General features: G+C 42.7%; 1 protein-coding gene across 4 annotated transcripts in view; it reads right to left on the bottom strand.

Annotated features, from left to right (window-relative positions):
* Nucleotides 1-20,926, bottom strand: part of mmp16a (matrix metallopeptidase 16a (membrane-inserted)) — a 92,453-nt gene extending 71,527 nt beyond the window's left edge. For 2 of the 4 annotated variants that reach the window (XM_020509119.2, XM_020509120.2), the window contains exons 1-4: nucleotides 20,199-20,920; nucleotides 4,527-4,675; nucleotides 3,707-3,721; nucleotides 3,334-3,456 (exon numbers count right to left, since the gene is read on the bottom strand). In XM_020509119.2, coding sequence (XP_020364708.1) covers nucleotides 3,334-3,456; nucleotides 3,707-3,721; nucleotides 4,527-4,675; nucleotides 20,199-20,324 — 413 coding nt within the window. In that variant the 5' untranslated portion in view covers nucleotides 20,325-20,920. Of the gene's footprint in view, nucleotides 1-3,333; nucleotides 3,457-3,706; nucleotides 3,722-4,526; nucleotides 4,676-20,198 lie in introns of all 4 variants that reach the window. The other 2 variants (XM_020509123.2, XM_020509121.2) reach the window with 2 other exon arrangements.
* Nucleotides 20,927-25,599: the final 4,673 nt, after the last annotated feature.

Genomic DNA, 25,599 nt, shown 5'->3' on the forward strand with positions numbered 1-25,599 from the left:
GTATATTAAATATAATATAACAGTACTAATATTAATATGCTGTAATATCTAATATAATGGTCAGGTATGTTCAACTGTATAGAGATTAACACACATTTTTGGTGGCGTTTGCCTTGATGAATAACACAGTGTGAAAAATGTCATCTTCTCCTTGAATCTCTCTTTCCCTTTGTACTGCAGGACTCTCCCCTCCCTCATTTTCCTTTACCTCTCCTTTCTTCCATCTCCATCCATTCCTTTTAATGCACTGCACACACTATAGCCATTTCTATTTTTGCCCTATCGCTTCTTTCTTCCATTCCTTCCTGGCATCCCTGCAGTTCATGAGTGGGTCACAGACTCCAGGTTATAATCAGGGTTTCATTAACACTGTTCATATTTATCCTTCAAGGCAGACAAAAAAAATGTATGAAATACCTTTTTATTCTGAGGCTCAAGGATTAGTCCATAAAGTATGGGATTGTGGGCAGTTATACTTAAAAATGGGGGCAGATATATTTAAAAATGGGGGCAGTTATATTTAAAAATGGGGGCAGTTATATTTAAAAATGGGGGCAGTTATATTTAAAAATGGGGGCAGTTATACTTAAAAATGGGGGCAGTTATATTTAAAAATGGGGGCAGTTATATTTAAAAATGGGGGCAGTTATATTTAAAAACGTAGGGCCAGACAGAGACCTATATCTGATCTGTTGCAAAAATGACATTACAATTTGTACACATATTTATATTTAGCTTTAAAGTCTGATATGCGTTATTGAGTCATGATATGTTGGGACATGGGTGTAATCCTGTTTGATGTACTGTGGACACAGCCTAACAGTACCCCTCAGTAACACAGCAAAGATGTTGAAAGAATGAAAGAGAGAGAGATAGAAGGAGCGTGGGGGAAAAAAGGAGGAGAAGAAGAGGACCGCGAGGCGTGACTCCAACGTTCAGAGTAAAGAAGAATTTACATGGCAGCTGTCCTTCTAATGTCTGTCTGTCATTCTGCCTGTCTGCTATTCTGTTATTCTGTCGGCCTGTTTGCCTGTCATTCTGTCTGTGTAGCTGTCTGTCTGTCTGTCTGTCATTCTGTCTGTCTGCCATTCTGTTATTCTGTCAGCCTGTTTGCCTGTCATTCTGTCTGTGCAGCTGTCTGTTTGTATGTCTGTCATTCTGTCTGTCTGCAAGTCAGACGGTTGTATAAAAAGAGGGAGGAATGTGATTTCTAATGAGTTGAGTAAGGCTGCTAGTTAAGTTTGTGGAGAGGAAACGAGAGGGGATTCTACCTCTGCTTGAGCCCGTTTCAGTATAGGACTTGTTCCCACAGGAGATGTATAGATAGTAGCTAGGGGGAAACAACTGTGGTTCTGGGGTTCTTTTTCTTTATCTACAGTACATTCTGAAAGTATTCAGACCCCTTGACTTTTTCCACATTTTGTTACGTTACAGCCTTATTCTAAAATGGATTAAATTGTTTTTGTTTCTCATCAATCTACACAAAATATCCCATAATGACAAAGCAAAAGCATTTTTTTTTTTTTTGCAAATATATAAAATCCAAAAACCTGAAATATCACATTTACATAAGTATTCAGACCCTTTACTCTGTACTTTGTTGAAGCCACTTTGGCAGTGATTTGAGTCTCAAGTCTTCTTGGTTATGACGCTACAAGCTTGACACACCTGTATTTGGGGAGTTTCTCCCATTCTTCTCTGCAGATCCTCTCAAGCTCTGTCAGGTTGGATGGGGAGCATCGCTGTACAGCTATTTTCAGGTCTCTCCAGAGATGTTTGTTCGGGTTCAAGTCTGGGCTCTGGCTGGGCCACTCAAAGACATTCATAAAATTATCCCACTCCTGCTTTGTCTTGGCTGTGTGCTCAAGATTGAAAGAGTTCAATCTTGGTTTCATCAGACCAGAGAATCTTGTTTCTCATGGTCTGAGAGTCTTTAGATGCCTTTTGGTAAACTCCAAGCGGGCTGTCATGTGCCTTTTACTGAGGATTGGCTACCGTCTGGCCACTCTACCATAAAGGCCTGATTGGTGGAGTGCTGCAGAGATGGTTGTCCTTCTGGAAGGTTCTCCCATCTCCACAGAGGAACTCCGGAACTCTGTCAGAGTGACGATCGGGTTCTTGGTCACCTCACTCAAGTTGTAGAAACATCTCAAGGATGATCAATGGAAACAGGACGCACCTGAGCTCAATTCCAAGTCTCATAGCAAAGGATTTGAATATTTATGTAAATAAGGTATTTCTGTATTATTTTTAATAAGTGTGCAAACATTTCAAAACAAAAACTAAAAATGTCTTTGTCATTATGGATTATTGTTTGCAGATTGATGAGGTATTGTTGTTATTTGATCAATTTTAAAATACGGCGGAAATGTAACAACGCGGAAAAAGTTTAAGGGTCTGAATACTTTCCGAATGACCTGTATAATATAATATACTGTATAGTCACAGTCTGATGAAAAATGTAACTCAAATGTGTTTATTGTTGTACATGTTTTGAAAGCAATGTACTCAATATACTTTCCGAGTACTCTAGGACCAAGAGATGGTATTCGAAGCAGCTTCTGAAGTTTGGTAATTGTACGTTCGTTAATGGGAAAATAAGGCGGTTTTAAAACATTTCCTGAGAGGTTTCATCAGACAGCGACAATATAATACAGGGTGTGTAGCTTAAACTGTCATTTTTATCCAAAGCGACTTACAGTAAATTAAGTGAATCTCTTTTCAGTATGTGATCCCTGTAGCTACTGAACCCAATGACCTTAGTGTTGTTAGGGCCGCGATCTTAACAACTGAGCCACACGGGACCTTTCAGATGTAGCCTAGCTGAGAGGGTGTCACATGTCTTCACCTAGTCAGACATTCTTATCTAGACTCATGAACACAGACATGTAGCCCAGACACATCCTCAGGCACATGTCAGACCCATAGAGTAAAGCCCATGTTTTGAAGTACTGTGTGAATTGTTTTAACCAAAAATCAATCCCTAATCCACCAATCACCAACCAACCATCCAACCAACCAATCAATCAACTCACCTGTATGTGATATGTTTATGCTGCCAACCAACCAACTAATAACAAACCAAACAACCAATCACAAACCAACCAACCAATCACCAACCATCAAACCAACCAACCAATCACCAAGCAACCAATCAACTCACCTGTATGTGATATGTTTATGCTGCCAACCAACCAACTAATAACAAACCAAACAACCAATCACCAAACAACCAAACAACCAATCACAAACCAATCACAAACCAACCAATCACAAACCAACCAACCAATCACCAACCATCCAACCATCCAACCAACCAACCAATCAACTCACCTGTATGTGATATGCTTATGCTGCCACTTCTGCCCCGTGAGGGCGTACCGCTTTTTCCGGACACTGAATTTGGACGCCCCTCCTAGCTGGTCTGGTACACCACATCGGGGCTTCTTCATCCAGCTAGGAAGAACCGAGAACACCATTAGTCAAAACAGGATGTATGCTTGGCCTTGGCTGAACAAACTGTGTAATGGAATCCTGTCATTACTTCCAATACAGACATACTAGTTATCACATACTAGTTATACTAGTTATCACAAAGTCACACACACACACACACACACACACACACACACACACACACACACACACACACACACACACACACACACACACACACACACATCACATAATAAGAGATATGCCTCACCTTACTGTGTAATCGCTAACATCATTATACGAAGCACAAAGAAACAGAAAATGAGACTTTAGCATGCAGGTTCGTCATCACAAACCCCACCACATTATTGTAACTGATTTCATACACACATCATACAATTGATCTCAGCAGCAAAAAAAGGTACTTGTTTCTCTAATCCTTTTAACACAACCAAACTGCAGCTTCTTAGACTCCTTTCGTGCATCCCAAATGGCACCCTATTCCCTAATTAGTGCACTACTTTTAACCAGAGCCCTATGAGCCCTGGAGAAGGGTCGTGCACTATATAGGGAACAGGGTGCCATTTTGGATGCAACCCTAGGGACCCCTACACATGTTGATTGGTTCAACGAGCAGCAGAGAGGCAGACAGGCAGACAGGAAGACTGAAGCTGTCATTCCCTTTTCTAGGCTTCTGGGTTCAGAGTAATACTGTGGCATTTACCCCGACTCTGATCTGCTGGTGTAGGTGTATCCGCTGTAAAAGAGCCCTTTGATCACATTAAAACGGGACACTTAACCTGTGTGATGCTAACTCTCTGTCTGGGAAACGCTCCCGTCTGTTCTCTTCTCTTCCGGAATGTCAAGCAGCGAATCAGAACAGCCTCACAGGTATGTTTATAACGGTCTGTGACTGTTTATTGGGCGTTTAGGGACCTCAACCTACAATGAAGCTGTACTGCACAGGATGAATGATTTGTAAAGCAACTTGCACCCCAAAATAACTACTCATTCTGTGATCAAGATGAATAATTATGTTCATCTTCTTTCTCACACCGATCCCCTACAACATGCAAAGTGGTGAGACTCACTCTATCGTGTTCCTGTCCAGCGATCCTGTGACGTTGAGGCCATAGAGACGCTGCATGGCAGCGATAGCAGACTGCATGGTCTGGGCCGTCCGCAGGACCGACATCCTGGGGTCTGTAGGGGGAAGGTAGCCGTACGTCTGGAGCCATGTCTGAAGGGGGGAGAGGGGGAAGGAGGCGGGAGAGAGAGAGAGAGAGAGAGAAAGGACACAGAGGTGAGAGGTCAGCAAATGGTCAATATGGGTCACATAGTGTACAATTCCAATAAGGTAGGCTTTACATATAGTACTTCATAAGAGGCATTGAAACCCACACCATGAAACAGTGGTGTAAAGTACTTAAATCAAAATACCTTAAAGTACTACTGAAGTAGTTTTTTGGGGTATCTGTAATTTACTATTCATATTTCTGGCAACTTTTAGTCTTACTCTACTACAATCCTAAAGACAATGATCTACTTTTTACTCCATACATTTTCCCTGACACCCAAAAGTACTGGTTACATTACGAATGTTTAGCAGGACAGGAAAATGGTCCAACTCCCGCACTTATCAGGAGAACATCCCTGATCATCCCTACTGCCTCTGATCTGGCGAACTCACTACACACAAATACTTTGTTTGTAAATTATGTCTGAGTGTTGGAGTGTTCCCCTGGCTATCTGTAAATTTGAAAAAAAAACAGGAAAATCGTACTGTCTGGTTTGCTTAATGTAAGGAATTTGAAATGTTTCATGATTTTACTTTTGATACTTAAATATATTTCAAACTAAATACTTTTAGACTTTTACTCAAGTAGTATTTTACTGGGTGACTCACTTATACTTGAGTCATTTTCTATTAAGGTATCTTTACTTTTACTCAAGTATGACAATTGGGTACTTTTTTCACCACGGCCATCAAATATGATTAAAGTGAAAAAGTAATATAGCCTAAATTCAACCATAACCCTGCATGTAAAAAACTCTTAGTTGGAGAAGCAATGCCATTTTTCAATTTTGGTAGTTGTTGGCACTTCAAATAATTTCCAAAAAGCGCCCCTGCTAAAAAATGTCAAGTGTCCATCCAGGCAGGAGGATTTCAGTAGCCAGACAGCAGCCTCTAGCCACAGTGTTAGTGAGGAGACAGGCAGAGAGACAGAAAGAGAGATCCTCTGATGACCTTTCAGCGTGGGAATGTTATCTATTATCACATCGTCTGCTTGTCAGAAAGCACTCTGATGTAATGGAGCTTTCAGGGCACCCAATAAAACCTGAGATCTCTATACCAAGGGAGGAGAAGAGAGGAGATGAGAAGAGAAGAGAGGAGAGGCGAGGCGAGGAGAAGAGAGGAGAGGAGAAGAGAGGCGAGGCGTAGAGAGGAGAGGAGACGAGAGGCGAAGAGAGGAGAGGAGAGGAGAAGAGAGGAGAGGCGAGGCGAGGAGATGAGAAGAGAGGAGAGGCGAGGAGATGAGAGGCGAGGAGATGAGAGGAGAGGCGAGGAGATGAGGCGAGGTGAGGAGATGAGAGGAGAGGAGAGGCGAGGAGATGAGAAGAGAGGAGAGGAGAAGAGAGGAGAGGAGAAGAGAAGAGAGGCGAGGCGAGGAGATGAGAGGCGAGGCGAGGAGATGAGAGGCGAGGAGAAGAGAGGCGAGGAGAGGCGAGGCGAGGCGAGGAGAAGAGAGGCGAGGCGAGGCGAGGCGAGGCGAGGAGAGGAGAGGAGAGGAGAGGAGAGGAGAGGAGAGGAGAGGAGAGGAGAGGAGAGGAGAGGAGAGGAGAGGAGAGGAGAGGAGAGGAGAGGAGAGGAGAGGAGAGGAGAGGAGGAGAGGAGAGGAGAGGAGAGGAGAGGGCCTTGGTCAAAAGCAGTGCAGAATAGAGGGAATAGGTGTATTTGGGACACAGTCATAGAGTAGTAAGCCAACAGCACTGAGCTGGAAGCAGGGAATAACCAGAGCATAAACACACACCTCCCTACAGAGCTATTATGGGGCTGCATTACTGCATTACACATGAAAAAGACCCACTCCTCTCATCTTCTCTCCTGCCTGGAGTAAAACACAATCTCACACATACTGGAGCTCAAATCCATATCCACTCCACTCAGAGAGAGGGGGAGGGGAAGACACAGAGAGAAAGAGAGAGAGGGAGAGAGGGAGAGAGGGAGAGAGAGGGGGAGGGGAAGACACAGAGAGAAAGAGAGAGAGGGAGAGAGAGCGAGAGGGAGAGAGAGCGAGAGAGATATCGAGAGAGAGAGAGCGAGAGAGGAGAGAGAGAGAGAGAGAGAGAGAGAGAGAGAGAGAGAGAGAGAGAGAGAGAGAGAGAGAGAGAGAGAGAGAGAGAGCTGCACAGAGAAAGGCTTGGAATAGAGTCTTACCAACAGAGAGTCTAAATTGACATCCCATATTTCAATCAGATATAGTGATTGACACGTAACAGGACAGGGGTTTGACTGATCCTTGATGCACTGACTCCCTGATCCCAAAAGACCCCGGGATAGGGAGTGAAGTAAAGAGAGTCCCACACACAGTGGCAGTGACAGTTTGTCACTTGACTGTCTTCTACATGGCAGGTGTCAAACTGCTGTGTGGAGAAACGGTGTGAGAAGAGGAGAGACGAGGAGAGGAGCCAGGGGAATAGAGCAAAGACTAGGTTGAAGCCTTGTGATTGCTCTGATTCATCACAGGAAAGCACATAGGACTAGTACCGTACCGTATGCATACGGCCACACTCACATCCAGGAAGACAGAGAGACCAGCGAAGAGCGGCGAATGTGACAGACAGACAATGGGACAGATCTCCAACAGTTGTCATCCTCCTCACATTCAGTCTCAAACTGCATCAACCCACTGCTGACCTTAGCAAGACTCACACGCTATGATATTGTTCTATTTGAACCAGACCTAACGTGAGGGATAATGCCAGCTGCTCCATGCTTCAGGACGGTAGTGATCTGTAATAGAGTGTGAAGTATGCAGGCTAGTTTGCGTTCCACAGAGCACTCGCTACATCAGACATTGAGCTGTTGAGAGGGCTTATTCTGCCCCACTGCTCCTCCTGAATCACACACACACCCTTGCATACACACACACACACAGAGAGAGAGAGAGAGGGAGCCATTCAGGATAGGATTCCGTGTGAACTAGACATGTCATCAGTCCTTCCACATCCCTGCACCTCCACCACCTCATCACCTCTCTGTGTTCTTCCTGCTGGATAGAGTCCCAAATGTCACCCTATTCTATATTCCCTATGATCTGCACTCCTTTTGACCAGGACCCATAAAAGCCTGGGGGAGAGGGAGATGTCTTATTTAGATGACCTCTTTCTTTCTTTCTTTTGATATTTTCTGTAATGATCCTATTTGTCCACGCCAGGGTTAAAACACAGGGAGCTGTTAAAAGTCTCTCTCTCTCTCTCGCTCTTCTCCATCTGTCCTTTGAGCCTTTCTCTCCTCGTCTTTAACCTCGCCTATTCTCTCCAACTTTCCCTCTCTATGCGAGGGGACGATAACACATACGCCGTGTGTCAGTTATTCTCGGGGCTGAAACGGCCCCTGGGGGGTACAGAGGCTAGATACAGTCCGGTGTGATTCCTAGTGAACTAGTCAGGTAATGACACTAGACACCACCTATAAATACACAGAAACAGACATACTGTACTGTACAATACCCAATAAGGAAAACGACGCAAATAGACTGATCATCGGATTCAGTGAAGGTTGCATTTTATAACTTGCTAGTGTATTGGAAAGCCACAACCCTCAGCTTTCAGGTACACTTGATAATCAGCAGATTATACACTCATGAGACAAGGATCGATCCATCACTGTAAACTTGTAGAAAAACACATGAGGGATCTGCAGGCCCTGCGAAATGTACTATAGAGGATCTCTCTTTCTCTATCCCTGTCCTGATCTGCAGGCCCTGAGAAATGTACTATAGACTATTTCTCTTTCTCGATCTCTCTCCCTCTCAATCCCTATTTCTCTCTCCCTCTCCGTCTCCCTATCGCTCTTTCTTTCACCCCCCCCCCCCGCTCTCTCTCTCTCTCCTTGCACTTCGACCACAGCTCCTGGACGACATGGAAGCCGTTACAGTAAAACACTATCTATGATTGTGCTGTCCCAGCACTTTTCTGGTGCTTCGGGGGGTATAACAGAAATTAGGATGAGAAGTGCACCGTTTAGACATTAGGTAAACAACGCCACCGATATTCACAAGCGCTATCACTGTGTTTCCTGTGAGTCAAATGGGGCTCAATTGTTTGGCTAGGAATTAAAATATACATATATTTCAATGCTCAGCACAGTAAAAAGCAGGGAATCGCTTTGATTTTGAAAATGTGGTTGTACCACTGTCGATGTGCTGTTCCAGAAGAATGTGTTCTGTGTGGAGGAGTATTATGTCAAATGTAAAAGATATAAATAAACCAAAACAACAAACATCTGCGTTGGAGTTGTATATATTGTGAGGCATCTACATCCCAAATGACACCCTATTCCCAATTTTGTGCACTACTTTTGACCAGCACCCATAGGGCCCTGGTCAAAAGTAGTGCACTAAATAGGGAATAGTGTGTCTTTTGGGATGAAATCAAGTCCCCTAACACACAGCTCTTAGTTCAGAAGCTAATAAAGTGTAGCCTTGGCCGTTAGCATTGTGAAAAATGTGCTTTCAGGCTATGAGAACAAACTTTCTTATCTAAAAGCACAAGTGTTGCAGAAAGCTGAATTAGTATTTTAGAAAACTGGGGCTCACAGTCACAATTATGATATAGCCCAAGGGATTACAGTAACACATTGTCAACACAAACAAAAATAGTCTTGTTAAAATTTCCATTATGATAGTTGTGTCTTTGAATTAGGCTAGGCTATGTAGGCTACTTAAGCATTAACCTATTAAAAAATCTTGCCAGAAGTCAATGCTTGCGTCCCATATGACACCGTGTTCCCTATTTAGTGCACTAACTTTGACCAGGGCCCATAGGGGCCTCTTAGAAAAAAGGGTTCCAAAACTGTTCTTCGACTGTCCCCATAGGAGAACCCCTTTTAGTTCCTTGTAAAAGCCTTTTTGGTTCCAGGTAGAACTCTTTTGGGTTCCATGTAGAACCCTCTGTGTAAATGGTTCTACCTGGAACCAAAATAGTTCTACCTGGAACGAAAAAGGGTTCTTCAAAGGGTTCTCCTATGGGGACGGCTGAAGAAACCTTTTAGGTTCCAGATTAGAGGTCTGTCGATTATGATGTTTCAACGGCGATAATGATACCGATTATTGGAGGGCCAAAAAAAGACGATACCGATTAATCGGCCGATTTATATACATATGTATTTGTTTTAATGACAATCACAACAATACTGAATGAACAATGAACACTTTCGTTTTAACATACATAAAATCAATTTAGTCTCAAATAAATTGTTAAACATGTTCAATTTTATTTAATGCAAAAACACAGTGTTGAAGAAGAAAGTAAAAGTGCAATATGTGCCATGTAAAAAAGCTAACGTTTAAGTTCCTTGCTCAGAACATGAGAACATATGAAAGCTGGTGGTTCCTTTTAACATGAGTCTTCAATATTTTCAGTTAAGAACTTTTAGGTTGTAGTTATTATACGACTATTTCTCTCTATACCATTTGTATTTCCTAGACCTTTGACTATTGGATGTTCTTTTAGGCACTTTAGTATTGCCAGTCTAATCTCCGGAGTTGATAAGCTTGAAGTCATAAACAGCGCTGTGCTTCAAGCATTGCGAAGAGGTGCTGGGAAACGCAGGAAAGTGCTGTTTGAATGAATGCTTACGAGCCTGCTGCTGCCTACCACCGCTCAGTCAGACTGCTCTATCAAATATCAAATCATAGACTTAATTATAACATAGTAAACACACAGAAATACGAGCTTTAGGTCATTAATAACTATCATCCGAAAACAAAACATTTATTATTTCAGTGAAATACGGAACCGTTCCGTATTTTATCGAACGGGTGGTAACCGTAGGTGTAAATATTACTGTTACATTGCAAAACCTTCAATGTTATGTCATAATTATGTAAAATTCTGGCAAATTATTTACGGTCTTTGTTAGGAAGAAATGGTCTTCACACAGTTCGCAACGAGCCAGGCGGCCCAAACTGCTGCATATACCCTGACTCTGCTTGCACTGAACGCAAGAGATGTGATACAATTTCAGGTACCACATTGATTATATGCAACGCAGGACAAGCTAGTTAAACAAGTAATATCATCAACCATGTGTAGTTAACTAGTGATTATGTGAAGATTGTTTTTTATAAGAGAAGTTTAATGCTAGCTAGCAACTTACCATGGCTCCTTGCTGCCTGCACTCGCGTAACAGGTGGTCAGTCTCCTCGTGGATTGCAATATATATATGCCGATTACCGATTGTTATGAAAACTTGAAATCGGCCATAATTAGTCGGCCATTCCGATTAATCGGTCGACCTCTATTCTAGGTAGCACCTTTCTTTCTTAGAGTACAGTGCAAAGGGTGCCATTTGGGACAAAGATCAGGGAAGTAAAATGTGGACACATAAAGCTTGTGTTCCTGTCAAACCAGCCATCGTACCAGCTACATTCTACAGCCATCTGCCAGATCCATCAACATAGACAGATTGATTTAGAGGGATCAGCTCTGTCGTGGTTTCCCCATCTCCCTGTGGGACAATAACCATGACAATCACATAACCCTTTAGCATTAGAAGGGAAGAGGAACGGGGAGGGAGGACGGCGAGGGGGGGCGACGGTTGGATGTACCACCGTCAGTCATTTAGTGTTCCTTTGTACAGTCGTCCAGTCATGTCTCTCTTCTGTCTTAAACGCTATGACACCACTTCAACTATTTGAATCTCGCAAGAGCACAGGCAGATGCAGAGAGAGCAAATGATGAGTGTTACATGTGTGGACACCGGTGTGGACACTCTCTTTCCCTTTCTCATTTATATACAGTATTCATTCTCCCCTTGATCTGGTGTCCTAGCACCGGTGTCTATGTAAGGGTGCAGGACTAAAGCACAGGCGTTTGGCTTTTCATGTCAAACAGGCTCCCACTCAATATACTAGTATTTCTCTCCCTGTCCTCCTCTTCCTAACTCGATAATGATCAAGCTTGTAGGCCCAAACAACTGTGTTCAATAGAATCGGAATGGGCAACTCTTGGCCTTCTGTCATTGTGGATCACCTCAACATGACTTGGGCTCTTTCAAAGGTCACAAAACTGCACAAAAGAGCAACCTAAAAGTGTCAGACAAAGAACATGTACCAATCAGAGATGACACATTACACAGATTCATCACAAACTACACACAATGACCACATACACCTAGCTACAGGTAGTTAGTGACAGACAATAATGTATAATATGAAAATGAACTACGGTAGCTCCTCTGTCAGTGTCTGTGTGTTGGTCACCTCAGTAGCTTCTCTGTCAGTGTCTGTGTGTTGGTCACCTCAGTAGCTTCTCTGTCAGTGTCTGTATGTTGGTCACCTCAGTAGCTCATCTGTCAGTGTCTGTGTGTTGGTCACCTCAGTAGCTTCTCTGTCAGTGTCTGTGTGTTGGTCACCTCAGTAGCTTCTCTGTCAGTGTCTGTGTGTTGGTCACCTCAGTAGCTTCTCTATCATGGTCTGTGTGTTGGTCACCTCAGTAGCTTCTCTGTCAGTGTCTGTGTGTTGGTCACCTCAGTAGCTTCTCTGTCAGTGTCTGTGTGTTGGTCACCTCAGTAGCTCATCTGTCAGTGTCTGTATGTTGGTCACCTCAGTAGCTTCTCTGTCGGTGTCTGTGTGTTGGTCACCTCAGTAGCTCATCTGTCAGTGTCTGTATGTTGGTCACCTCAGTAGCTTCTCTGTCGGTGTCTGTGTGTTGGTCACCTTAGTAGCTTCTCTATCATGGTCTGTGTGTTGGTCACCTCAGTAGCTCCTCTGTCAGTGGCTGTGTGTTGGTCACCTCAGTGGTGAACTCATATGAACTTCCTGTGCCTGTCCCAGCTGGGTAGTGTCAGTGGATCGCTAGATAACGAGCTAGCGCCACATCATGCAGGCTCACTAATTAGCCTGGCCAGGAAATCAAAGGCTAACCTTTAAGGCAGTGGGAATACTTCATTAGAGAAGAGACACACACTTCCAAGAAGAGGAGGTAGCCATAGCAACATGCTTCTGGGACAGTGTCTGTCAACAAACAGTGGTGCACATGGCTGGTATATCAAATCAAATCAAATTATTTTTCTCACATGCTCCGAATACAACAGGTGTAGATCTTACAGTGAAATGCTTACTTACCAGCCCTTAACCAACAATGCAGTTTCAATAAGAAATAAAAGTAAGAAATAATTAAAGAGTAGCAGTAAAATAACAATAGTGTGACTCTAGGAGAGATGATGATTTTCTTGCCGTGTGGCTGTGATCCGTCTTTAGATCGTAAACAGATATTCTCATGCAGACTGCCTTTTAACAAATGACATTTCAGAACATGACACCGGCCTCTTGGGGTAGCTGACGTCACCTCTCTGCTCCTCGATTTCTCACCCTCGCCTCGGCCTGCTTGAATAATCCAGTAGGACACACGCCAACCGACCAGCAAGTAGTGCCAACCTTACCCAGGGTCGCCAAGGCAACACAGCCCGACCCACCAGCCACCCATTGAAGAGCTCGCTAAGTACACGGATCGCTCCGAGCACTTAGGCTGTAGCCCTATTAGGACCAATTTCAACAAATATCACAATGTGGTCATGACACTAGCGATACTAATGATTATTTCCTGATCCTCTTTGAAAGTGGACATTCTGAAATACTGACTAAATGTTTACGTCCTGGACTTAACAGAGCGCTCTATCACTTCTGAAATTCAAGGCTTTGTTCTTTAAAAAAAATGTTTTATGTAGACACACAAATCCAACTACTATTAGGTAAATGATAGTGTAATCAAGAAAGAGAACAAGCTAACAGCGTAATCAAAGATATTTTATAACTAGTTAATCTGTGTCGTTTTCAACGGGAGCAAATGAGTGATAGTGGGCAGAACAAGCAAGGAGGTGGGCAGAGCCAAGCGCGAGCTAGCGAGATCCTATTGGCGCGTTCTATTATGTATTTGCATACTTCTGCTAGGGAACGCCTACTCTGTGAAGTGCACGTGATAACTCAATCCACCCTTGCTCTCCTTGTAAACAACTTTTTAAAACTTTGGCAAAGGGTAAAGTCTACAAAACGTAGTGCTCTCTGTTTGTCAGAGATTCTAGTTTTGGGAACAGAAAACTGTATTGAGATCAGGCTTTTCTTAAGATGCCAAAATGTGCAGAATGTCGGCCCAGATCCATCTCGCTACATACTCTCCCACTGTCGGCACCTGGGCTTCCTCTCATCCCCATATTTGGTCGGGAGTGGAAATTCCAACCGGATGCTTCAGATTTATACATCCGGTGAAACCTCTGGCGCCTCGTTCTATCTGTGGCGTAATGGCTCTGTCTCACAGTGACATGTTCCCACGACAATGGATAGTACTGAAAACACACGACAGGCCTACTGCTGGTGACGACTACAGACAGCATCGCCTGTGACAGTGTGACTCTACCCTAACTAACACTGGACTCTTCAGCTTCATTAAAGATTTAATAGCTCACAGAACTGCTACTAACCACGACCTCTATCAATGTATGCCTATGAAGTCTCAGAGAGATGCAGCGTGTGTGAGCAGTAGAGTGGATGATAGATAATGGAAGTGAGAATAATGAAAGAGAGAAAGGTTTGAGCAGGAAGTAGAGAGAGGGAGGGGGCAGAGAGAGAGAGGGGGGAGACAGAGAGAGAGAGAGAGAGAGAGGTGTGGTGAGGGGACTGGACAAATAAACACACACCAAACCAAGCAGCCCCTGCCCTGACCATTGAGCAGCCATTAGTACAGACCTCAGCATTGGCCTCGGTCCCACCATGGAGTCATCATAACACTGTTGGCCGCTGGCAGTACGAGACACACACACAGAGGCACACACCACACACACACCACCCGCTTTCAATTATTCAGTCAGCCAGGCCTCCCAGGCAGGGCATGCCAACTGGTAACATGAGTCATGTTAGGAATGGGCTCTGTCGTTACACTTGTGCCTATGTTGTGAGTACTAGTGACAACACATCATACCCCATGCTAGATATTTAGCATTTGGGACTAAGATTGGCATAGCTGGCTAACTGTTTGTGCTAATTATTGCATTGTATTCAAAGACACTTGCTATTGTATTGAGGTGTAAGGTCATTGTTGATTTCATAGTTTATTTCTATCAGAAATAGTACAGTATAGGTACAGTAGGTATACTTCATCTCTATATTCTATTCTCTCTCTGGGGTGATTTCTGTGTTTAATTTTCTTGGTGTAATTCAAACCCTTTGTGACTAATCATGCAACAGTTTTACACCTGATTCCCCGCTGAGGGAAACCACTGTATGCTAGATATGGAGTGCCAGATAGTGGGCTCACAAGGTTATATTGCCTCAGTGTACGTCTGTAAGCATACAGTGCCTTCGGAAAATACCCCTTGACTTTTTCCACATTTTGTTATGTTACATCCTTATTCTAAAATGGATGAAATAAATAAAACTATCCTCAGCAATCTACACACAATACCCCATAATAACAAAGCTTAAATAGGTATTTAGAAATGTTTACAAATATATATAAAAATAAAAACAGAAATACTGTATTCAGACCCTTGCTAAGAGACTTGAAATTGAGCTCAGGTGCATCCTGTTTCCATTGGTCATCCTTGAGATGTTACTTGATTGGAGTCCACCGGTGGTAAATTCAATGGACTGGACAGGATTTGGAAAGGCACACACCTGTCTATATAAGGTCCCACAGTTGACAGTGCATGTCAGAGCATAAACCAAGCCATGAGGTCGAAGCAATTGTCCGTAGAGCTCCTAGACAGGATTGTGTCAAGGCACAGATCTGGAGAAGGGTACCAAAACTTTTCTGCAGCATTTAAATCCCCAAGAACACAGTGGCCTCCATCATTCTTAAATGGAAGAAGTTTGGGACCACCTGTCTGCCCGTCCAAACTGAACAATCGGGGGAGAAGGGCCTTGGTCAGGAAGGTGACCAAGAACTCGATGGTCACTCTGACAGGGCTCTAGAGTTCCTCTGTGGAGATCGAATAACCTTCCAGAAGAACAACCATCTCTGCAGCACTCCACCAATCAGGCCTTTATGGTAGAGTGGCCAGACAGAAGCCACTCCTCAGTAAAAGGCACATGACAGCCCGCTTGGAGTTTGCCAAAAGGCATCTAAAGACTCTTAGACCATGAGAAACAAGATTCTCTGGTCTGAAGAAACCAAGATTGAACTCTTTGGCATGAATGCCAAGCGTCAAGTCTGGAGGAAACCTGGCACCATCCCAACCGGTGAAGCATGGTGGTGGCAGCATCATGCTGTGGGAATGTTTTTCAGCGGCAGGGACTGGGAGACTAGTCAGGATTGAGGGAAAGATGAATGGAGCAAACAACAGAGAGATCCTTGATGAAAACCTGCTCCAGAGCTCCTCAGACTGGGGCAAAGGTTCACCTTCCAACAGCACGACGACCCTAAGCATACAGCCAAGACAATGCAGGAGTGGCTTCGGGACAAATCTCTGAATGTCTTTGAGTGGCCCAGCCTGAGCACAGACTTGAACCCGATCAAACATCTCTGGAGAGACCTGAAAATATCTGTGCAGCAACGCTTCCAATCTAACCTGTCAGAGCTTGAGAGGATCTGCAGGGAAGAATGGGAGAAACTCCCCAAATACAGGTGTGCCAAGCTTATAGCGTCATACCCAAGAAGACTCAATGCTGTAATTGCTGCCAAATGGACTTGAACAAAGTACTGAGTAAAGGGTCTGAATACTTATGTAAATGTGACATTTCAGTTTTTTATTTGTAATAAATTAGCGGGGGGAAAACTACTGTTTTGGCTTTGTCATTGGGGTACTGTGTGTAGATTGATGAGGGACAACATGTTTTTTAATCAATTTAAGAATAAGTCTGTAACCTAACGAAATGTGGAAAAAGCCAAGGGGTCTGAATACTTACCGGAGGCACTGTAAAGGTTACAGCTGTGGTTATTGAATAATGTCGTCTTCATTTCCAGGAAAAATCGGGTCTTTTTGTATGACTACAGTAAAGAAACAAGTGCTGAATGAGAGCGAATGGAAATACTGCCTTGAACTTGATTCTGTCAATGTATACAATATATACACACACACACACACACAAATATACCATAGAGTAGAGGGCTAAATATATCAAGTACCATGCCAGCAATTCGATTTTTTACCATTTACCCTACAGAGAAACAACGACCTTGAACATAAAGTAGTTCAACTTGACTTTGTTTCACGTAAGGCAATGACGTGTATGCTTGTTGGATCAGTACACTCTGATTCCTTTTAGTCTCTCTCCACCAGGGTCATATTCATTACTGGACACTGTAGCAAATGCTTTGCAACAGAAAATGAAAACAACCGTTTGTTATTGGTCAAGTTCAGGTAGTCCCTCCTCCCCATGTTGGCCCTTTTGCTTCCGTTTTGTGCCGAGTGAATACAACCCAGATAACATCACTGTGGTACTGTAGCCTACAGTCAGAGGAATGATTCTTATACATGTCTATACCTTACCAGTCCCAGACACAGACAGGGAAATAAGCTTAAAAATCCATTGTCTCACTGTAATTACTTTGTGTCTATAGTTCTAGTTTGGTTTACATGCATAACAATAATGTACCACTAGATATGTCACTTTACTGACAGACACAGTACCCAATGCTTCCTTTGTCCATCGCAAATGTTAATGATGTCTCCTCCACACATATTTTTGATTATCCAATGGGAAACATGCCACTTGAAAAGACACGAAACCATAAAAAAAATAAACAACATAATTTGGTTCTCTCTCTTCCATTATAACAAGGGCAGACTAATGTGGGGGAAATTGCTTTTTAGCAGAGTGGGAGACGGACCAAAAGAGTGAAAATGTTCAGAAATGCTCGGCTAAATAAATACTGTACAATGCCTGCTGCATTGGAGAAGACGTGAGCAAGTTCAAGTTCAGGCCTCTCTGGGGTTATAGGACTCTCAACTAACAACCAACCAGATACAGGACGTTGGGACCATTATTAAACTCTCCTCCAAACCCAGTGAGGATTTCTCTTGAAAATAGTCTGACCACCAATTACAGAGCAGCAGGTTTATGTCAACCGTCATATTTTATTGTCCTCTGTGACCTATGTGTGTGTGTGTGTGTGTGTGTGTGTGTGTGTGTGTGTGTGTGTGTGTGTGTGTGTGTGTGTGTGTGTGTGTGTGTGTGTGTGTGTGTGTGTGTGTGTGTGTGTGTGTGTGTGTGTGTGTGTGTCTGTGTGTGTATAAAGAGTTGCAGGAGAGACAGGCTGCCAGACCCACCCTGTACTGACCAAACCATACAGATTCACCACAGTACACCAGACCAACAACCATTTTTTAGTATCAGAGGGATTTAGGGATATGAATCATAGTATTTTGGTTCTCGTTCACTTCCTCGCGTAACAATAAACACCACACACTCTACACTGTATGAGCTTATATTCCAATACCCATTCATTGTGTTGTGAATTTTCAACAAAGGAAAAGGTTTCATCTTAGTGCAAATAGAATAATATACCTATTGAGCTTTGTAAGGTCACACAAATGTATTTAGCTGTGGAATGACAAACATTTCCTTCCTGCTTTATAATGCAGTTGATCTGTTAGCCTTCTCTCCATGCACTGACGGCAGAAAGAAGGGACTGAAAGCTCAATGTATTTGCATTACAATATGCTCTCAGCCATCTGATCTGATCTGAAGCCAGATCACAATGATCAAGGTTCTTCAGTTTCAGGCTCCTGGCTATGCTTTTGACCGTGCACCAAGACATGACTGCTTCCTAAATGGCACCCCGTTCCCTTTAAAGTGCACCACTTCTGACCAGGGCCCATAGGGAGGGCTTTGGTCATAAGTAGTGGCCTATGTAGGGAGTAGGGTGCCATTTGGAATGCAGATATGAGGTGGGGGGAGAGGGAGGGCCCCAGCCCCCTTGTCATGTTGGCTTTGACATCTATTACTGCATGACCGGTAGCATCTGTTTTTCATCTTCACAGGTTTGTATATGTTGCGCTTGCAAGTCATGTGGATGTAAATCTTCTATTAGCAGTGTTAACATGCCAAATGCATAGAGATCCTATAATTCATCCTATATGTAAGTATATGGGTAAATGCTTGGTAATGGGATTATGTCCCATTAAGGAATGACAGAGCCATTTGTTCACTCACCCTAGAATTGACTATTAACATTTGACTCTATACATGTTTTATAGTTTTGGCACACATGTTATGCAGAAAGTCTACTTTTGGCATGGACTTTGACTTTACCACACCCTCCTTTAATTTTAGGGAGTGCCGGCCAAACTTCAGCTGGCACCGCCCTCTTGGCAGAATACAGACAGTGAATAGTGGGTAATAATTTTGAACTTTTTATGAGCACCCGGTGCAGGATGGGGAGACGTGAACCTTTTGAAAGAAGGCTATGTTTTTGTGTTTGTTTGATTTATTTTTTATATTTAGAGAAACATTTGTGTAACATCAGAAATAAACCAGGCTGCGTAGGCCTAAAGCCTACTGTAAACGCGTTATAACAATGCATTACCACGTTATAAGGTTGAAATAAATGATTAGGCTACAGCATCCACAAAGCACTCCCTTGCTAGGTTATGAAACAACACATATTACAGACAAATGCGTCGAGCAGTTAAACCAATGGGATAAATAGTTGACCATTAGATATGTAGGCTACCGATGTATCCTGTTTGCTACTACAGCAGGAAAATAATCCGGCAGCAACTGAAAATCTGAATTATTATGTGGATTATAATTATAGGACATTTTTGTAGGGGTTGATACATTTTTCATCGGGGAAAATGAAGTCTAAAATTTCAAGTGGAAATTACAAACTTCCGAAGCCTTTTTAAAACCTCAAATATACTGCAAGTGTAACATTTCCTGTGTTGCAGGACATTTCTCCTACAACAGGGTAATCAAATTAAGATCCTGATCTGTAAAGTGGGGAGTTTAAATAAATGTTCTCTAAATCCCATTCGTATTTGCCTTGGGTTGTGTGGGACATCACAAATCCAATTCCCATCCTTGCAGTAGAGGCAATGGCATCACCAAATGAGCCAATAGCCCATGGTGCTACGTTATGAAAATACAAGTTATATTTGAATTAGGATACATAATCACAAGTTAGATCTCAGTTCATTATAATACCATTCCAATCAATGTTCAAAGTTAGTGACCAGATATATCAGCTGGATGTATTTAACAACAACCATTGAACCATAGAAGCATGCTTTGCTTCTAAAATTGCCTAACATATTCCCACGTCTAAAATAGTAATAGTGTGAGGGAAAGGTGGACAGAATGGAACAGTACTGTTGTAGCCTGTCTAGTTCGCACCTCGTAAACACTCACAAAGAGGTCTGCTGTTGTAGCTAAATTCAACTTCATCCCTAAAGCATGGAGGGCTCATAAGCGGTTCTTATTCAAAAACCCAGGCATAAAATGGCATGCATTAGGATCATATTTATCTTGGTAACTAGGAATTATTATGCATAAACCACCAGTGAAAAAAAGCTAGCAGTACCCCGTTCCCATTCTTACCTCTACGCTGAACGGTTGTTCCTCTCCATTCACGGCACATAAAATCCACAGCAAGAATTGCAAGCACAACGTCCCTAGATAAAAGCTATTCAAACGTCTTCTAGTGTGAAATGCTAACAAAATCATAATGAAGCCCCTTAATTGTTTCTGCTTGTTTTATTAATAGTCAATCAAAACAAACGGACAAGGAGTAAATCCCTGGCGTCTCAGGCGGAGGCTAGGAGGAACATTGGCGGTGATGGTATCTCTCTCGCATGCCCGGGGAAAGAATGATCGTCGCCTCGGCTCGTCGAGGGTTGAAGAGGAAGTTATCCGGAGAAGACAATAATTCGCAATTGTTTTTCAGATGTTCCGTTTTATTTGTCCACTGCTCAGTTCTCCTCAGTGGATCCACCTCTAACGCTGTTGTCAGACACATTTAGCTGGGGTCCTACACTGCGCGGCATAGCTGCTAGTTTTCAACCATAACTCGGATGACTGCGCCTGCGCTCTCTCTCCGAACCCCCATCAGAGCCGCATATTATAACACTCCCATTTTGGAGCCTGCGCGGCTCAGAGCGTCACGGAATCTTGGATCATATACCAAACTATATCATCGCTATATCGTACCTTATGGACAGTGGTGGAAAAGGGAGGCGATAAAGGAGCCCGAGGTTGTTATTCCTGGGGCCAAACACAAACGTGCTACCTTATCCAAACCAAGTATGACAGAGTATGCCCATAACATCGGTGGTTGCTGATTGTTGTTGATGATGATGATGATGATGATGATAATGACGATGAAGCTTTCGATTATGATTAGCCTATATAATTGCACAGGCGACCTATTTCACTCATTATTACATGTTATTAGCCTACATGTTGCCCGTTCCATTGATCCTCTTACAGAAAACTGTTTTAAACATTTTAACACTAGGCTACTGTCAAACAGCAACACTTTCATTTCAGATGTTCTCTGTACACTTTTTTAATAGCTAATGTTGAAATGTTTCTTGTTGAATGACTTCCGTATAGTCCGTGACAGCCCAGCATATACATCTTATATGTGGTTGTATTTGAAATGACACTATTCACTTTATAGTGCACGACTTTTGACCATGAGCCATGTGGCTTTGGTTAAAAGTAGTGCACTATGTAGGGAATAGTGGTGCCATTTGGGATGGATACACCGTGATTGTATAGTAGTAGGCTAAGATAAAAGCCGAGGAAATGCACTGTACGTTGTTGTTTGTCAAGTCCACCAGAGGGCAATGACAAGCTAAATGTGATATTAGATGAAAGGAGACGTGTCAGCTTGCTTACTGTACAGTACAATAGTTACGTTTATGTATATGCAAACACACAATGTCACAGTCCCATGGATCTGTACAATATAGTTCTCTCTCATCTCTTCAAATATGAATGTCTGAGAGCTGCACATTTGAGAGCATCACCGCTTGGTATGGCAACTACTTGGCATCGACCGCAAGACGCTACAGAAGGTAGTGTACCGCCCAGTACATTACTGGGGCCAAGCTCCCTGCCATCCAGGACCTCTTTACCAGGCAGTATCAGAAGAAGGCCCTAAACATTGGCAAAGACTCCAAGTCTATCTGTTCTCTCTGCTACTGCACGGCAAGCAGTACCGGAGCGCCAAGTCTGGTACCAGAAAGCTCCTGAACAGCTTCTACCCCCAAGCCATAAGACTGCTGAACAGTTAATCAAATGGCTACCCGGACTATTTTCTATTGAGCCATTTTTTTTGTTTAACTGACTCTATTGCACTGGCTCTATGCACACTCACGGAACTCTACCCACACACTCACACATATTACACTGACACTCCATCACACACACTCACACACTACATACGCTCACATACACACACACATATGCATATATAATCCTAAACCTAATCACCGACAGCGACGAGACAGCCTATAGGGAGGAGGTCAGAGACCTGGCCGTGTGTTGCCAGGACAACAACCTCTCCCTCAACGTGATCACGACAAAGGAGATGATTGTGGACTACAGATGAAAGAGGACCAAGCACACCTCCATTCTCATCGACAGGGCTGTAGTGGAGCAGGTTGAGAACTTCAAGTTCCTTGGTGTCCACATCACCAACAAACTAACATGGTCCAAGCACACCAAGAGAGTCGTGAAGAGGGCACGACAAAACCTATTCCCCCCAAGAGACTGAAAAGATTTGACATGGGTCCTCAGAGCCTTAAAAGGCTCTACAGCTGCACTATCAAGAGCATCCTGGTTGCATTGCTCCCTCCCCCTTTTACACCACTGCTACTCTATGTTGTTATCATCTATGCATAGTCATTTTAATAACTCTACCTACATATATATATTACCTCAACTAACCGGTGCCCCCACGCATTGACTGTGTACCTGTACCCCCCTGTATATAGTCTCGCTATTGTTAGTTTACTGCTGCTCTTTAATTACTTGTTACTTTTATTTCTTATTGTTATCCATACTTTTTTTAACTGCATTGTTGTTTCGCGGCTCGTAAGAAAGCATTTCACGGTAAGGTCAACACCTTTGGTATTCGGCGCATATGACTAATACGATTTGATTTGATATTGATGCCACAGTCTTTCACACTCTTCACATATGCTGCTGCTACTCTGTTTATTATCTATCCTGATCACTTTCACCCTTACCTACATGTACATATTACCTCAATTACCTCAACTATCTCGTACTCCTGCATATTGACTCGGTACTCCTTGTATATAGCCTCGTTATTGTCATTTCATTGTGTTACGATTTCCTTTCTTAATGAGCAAATTTGTCTTACTTTCTAACTCTGCATTGTCGGGAAAGGGCTTGTAAGTAAGCATTTCACGGTAAAGTCTACACTTGTTGTACTTGGCGCATGTGACAAATACATTTGATTTGACATTTGATTTTGATTTGAATCTAGTTTAATGAAGCAGACCAATGATTTTCCACTTAGAGTCAAATGTGATGGAGAAAAAACAACCAGAGAGTAGGTAGAGGGTGGCGAGGGGAGCCTCGACACCATTAGTTCTGTTGATGAGGTTTCAATTTGCCTGGCCTCCCCCTTGGGGGTCTTGTTGTACACAGTGTGTGTGTGTGTGTGTGTGTGTGTGTGTGTGTGTGTGTGTGTGTGTGTGTGTGTGTGTGTGTGTGTGTGTGTGTGTGTGTGTGTGTGTGTGTGTGTGTGTGTGTGCAGCAGCAATAAATGGGCAGAGAGACTCAATCTAAAGCCTTCACAAACATCTGCATAATATTGCTCTTTCATCCTTGTTATTGTGTTGAGAGATTATGCTGCTGATTTCAAATGAGCCAATGTGTCACGCCCTGACCTGAGATATCTCTGTTTTCTTTATATTTGGGTTAGGTCAGGGTGTGACTAGGGTGGGTACACAAGTTTTTGTATTGTCTAGATTTTTTTGTATGTCTCGGGTTTTTGTAGGTCTAGGTGATTTATATGTCCATGGTGGCCTGATATGGTTCCCAATCAGAGGCAGCTGTTTATTGTTGTCTCTGATTGGGGATCATATTTATGTATCCATTTCCCTTTGGTGTTTATGGGATCTTGTCTATGTGTAGTTACCTGTCAGCACTCGTTTGTATAGCTTCACGTTTTGTTATTTTGTTCAGTGTTTCATTCTTTAAATAAGACTGTACGCCAACCACCATGCACCTTGGTCCGATCCTTATAACGAACGTGACACAATGGTTGAAATCCGCTCAAACTGAATGGTGTATAACTTTAGCAGGATAGCCTGCAATCATTTTTTTATGATCATTATATTCTGTATGTAGACTTATTTTATGGGAGATGTTATTCCTTTCTAAGTAACTGTCGTGTAGTTCTAAAATACGATGAATCAGTTGTTGGGTATTGTAATGGTAATTTATTATCTAGAATACCTACAAACTACTTTGTTCTATTCCGATTGGTCAGGTGTTAGTTAATTGCTGGAAGAGTTGATGAATGGCTGTAAGTGTGGTCAGTTGGTTCTTCATAAAATCTACTAAAGGATAATCGGTCTCCACCCAGTGTTTGTCTACATTGAGAATTATCCATACACCATCTAAAGAACCCACAAATATAGGAGACCAAATTCACCAGGTGAGCCATGGGAGCATACAATTGGATAACATTCTTGTTTTGAAGGTTTTAGCTAGTGATCGCTGGAGTAGCACACAATATACACTACCGTTCAAAAGTTTGGGGTCACTTATAAATGTCCTTGTTTTTTAAAGAAAAGCTAATTTTTCATCCATTAAAATAACATAAAATACAGTGTAGACATTGTTAATGTTGTAAATGACTATTGCAGCTGGAGATGGCTGATTTTGAATGGAATATCTACATAGGCGTACAGAGGCTCCTTATCAGGAACAATCACTCCTGTGTTCCAATGACACGTTGTGTTAGCTAAGCCAAGTTTATCATTTTAAAAGGCTTATTGATCATTAGAAAACCCTTTTGTAATTACGTTTGCACAGCTGAAAACTGTTGTGCTAATTAAAAAAGCAATAAAACTGGCCTTCTTTAGACCAGTTGAGTATCTGGAGCATCAGCATTTGTGGGTTCGATTACAGGCTCAAAATGGCCAGAAACAAGTAACTTTCTTCTGAAACTCATGTCTATTCTTGTTCTGAGAAATGAATGCTATTCTATGTGAGAAATTACAAAGAAACTGAAGATCTCATACAACATTGTGTACTACTCCCTTCATAGAACAGAGCAAACTGTCTCTAACCAGACTAGAAAGAGGAGTGGGAGGCCCCGGTGCACAACTGAGTAAGAGGACAAATACATTAGAGTGTCTACTTTGAGAAACAGACGCCTCACAAGTTTTCAACTAGCAACTTCATTAAATAGTACACGCAAAACACCAGTCTCAACGTCAACAGTGAAGTGGCGACTACGGGATGCTGGCCTTCTAGGCAGAGAGGCAAAGAAAAAGCCATATCTCAGACTGGCCAATAAAAATAAAAGATTAAGATGGGCAAAATAACACAGACACTGTACAGAGGAACCCGGAGTCGCCACTTCACTGTTGACGTTGTGACTGGTGTTTTGCGGATACTATTTAATAAAGCTGCCAGTTGAGGACTTGTGAGGCCCACCTGTTTAGCTATGAAAAAAAATCTAATATATTTGTTGCCTGTTTTTTATATAGTTTTGGTATTAATACATGTCACATATCAGTTTGCAAACAAAGTCGAAATTCTATATACATTGAGTTAATAAAGCCGCACACAAACGTGGTCTCTGTTTTGCTTTCTTGAGTAAGACCGCTCCAAAATTCTGGTGTTTCATTCTAGCTCAGTGCTTTCTGTGGTGAAGGCGTAGCCAGCGGAAAATACAGAGTGTAGGTTGTTGGTCATCTTCTCTAGTTGTGCTCGGTGTTCTGTCACCGCA

This window comes from Oncorhynchus kisutch, linkage group LG18 (genome assembly GCF_002021735.2).
Source record: "Oncorhynchus kisutch isolate 150728-3 linkage group LG18, Okis_V2, whole genome shotgun sequence".
NCBI classification, from domain to species: Eukaryota; Metazoa; Chordata; class Actinopteri; order Salmoniformes; family Salmonidae; genus Oncorhynchus; species Oncorhynchus kisutch.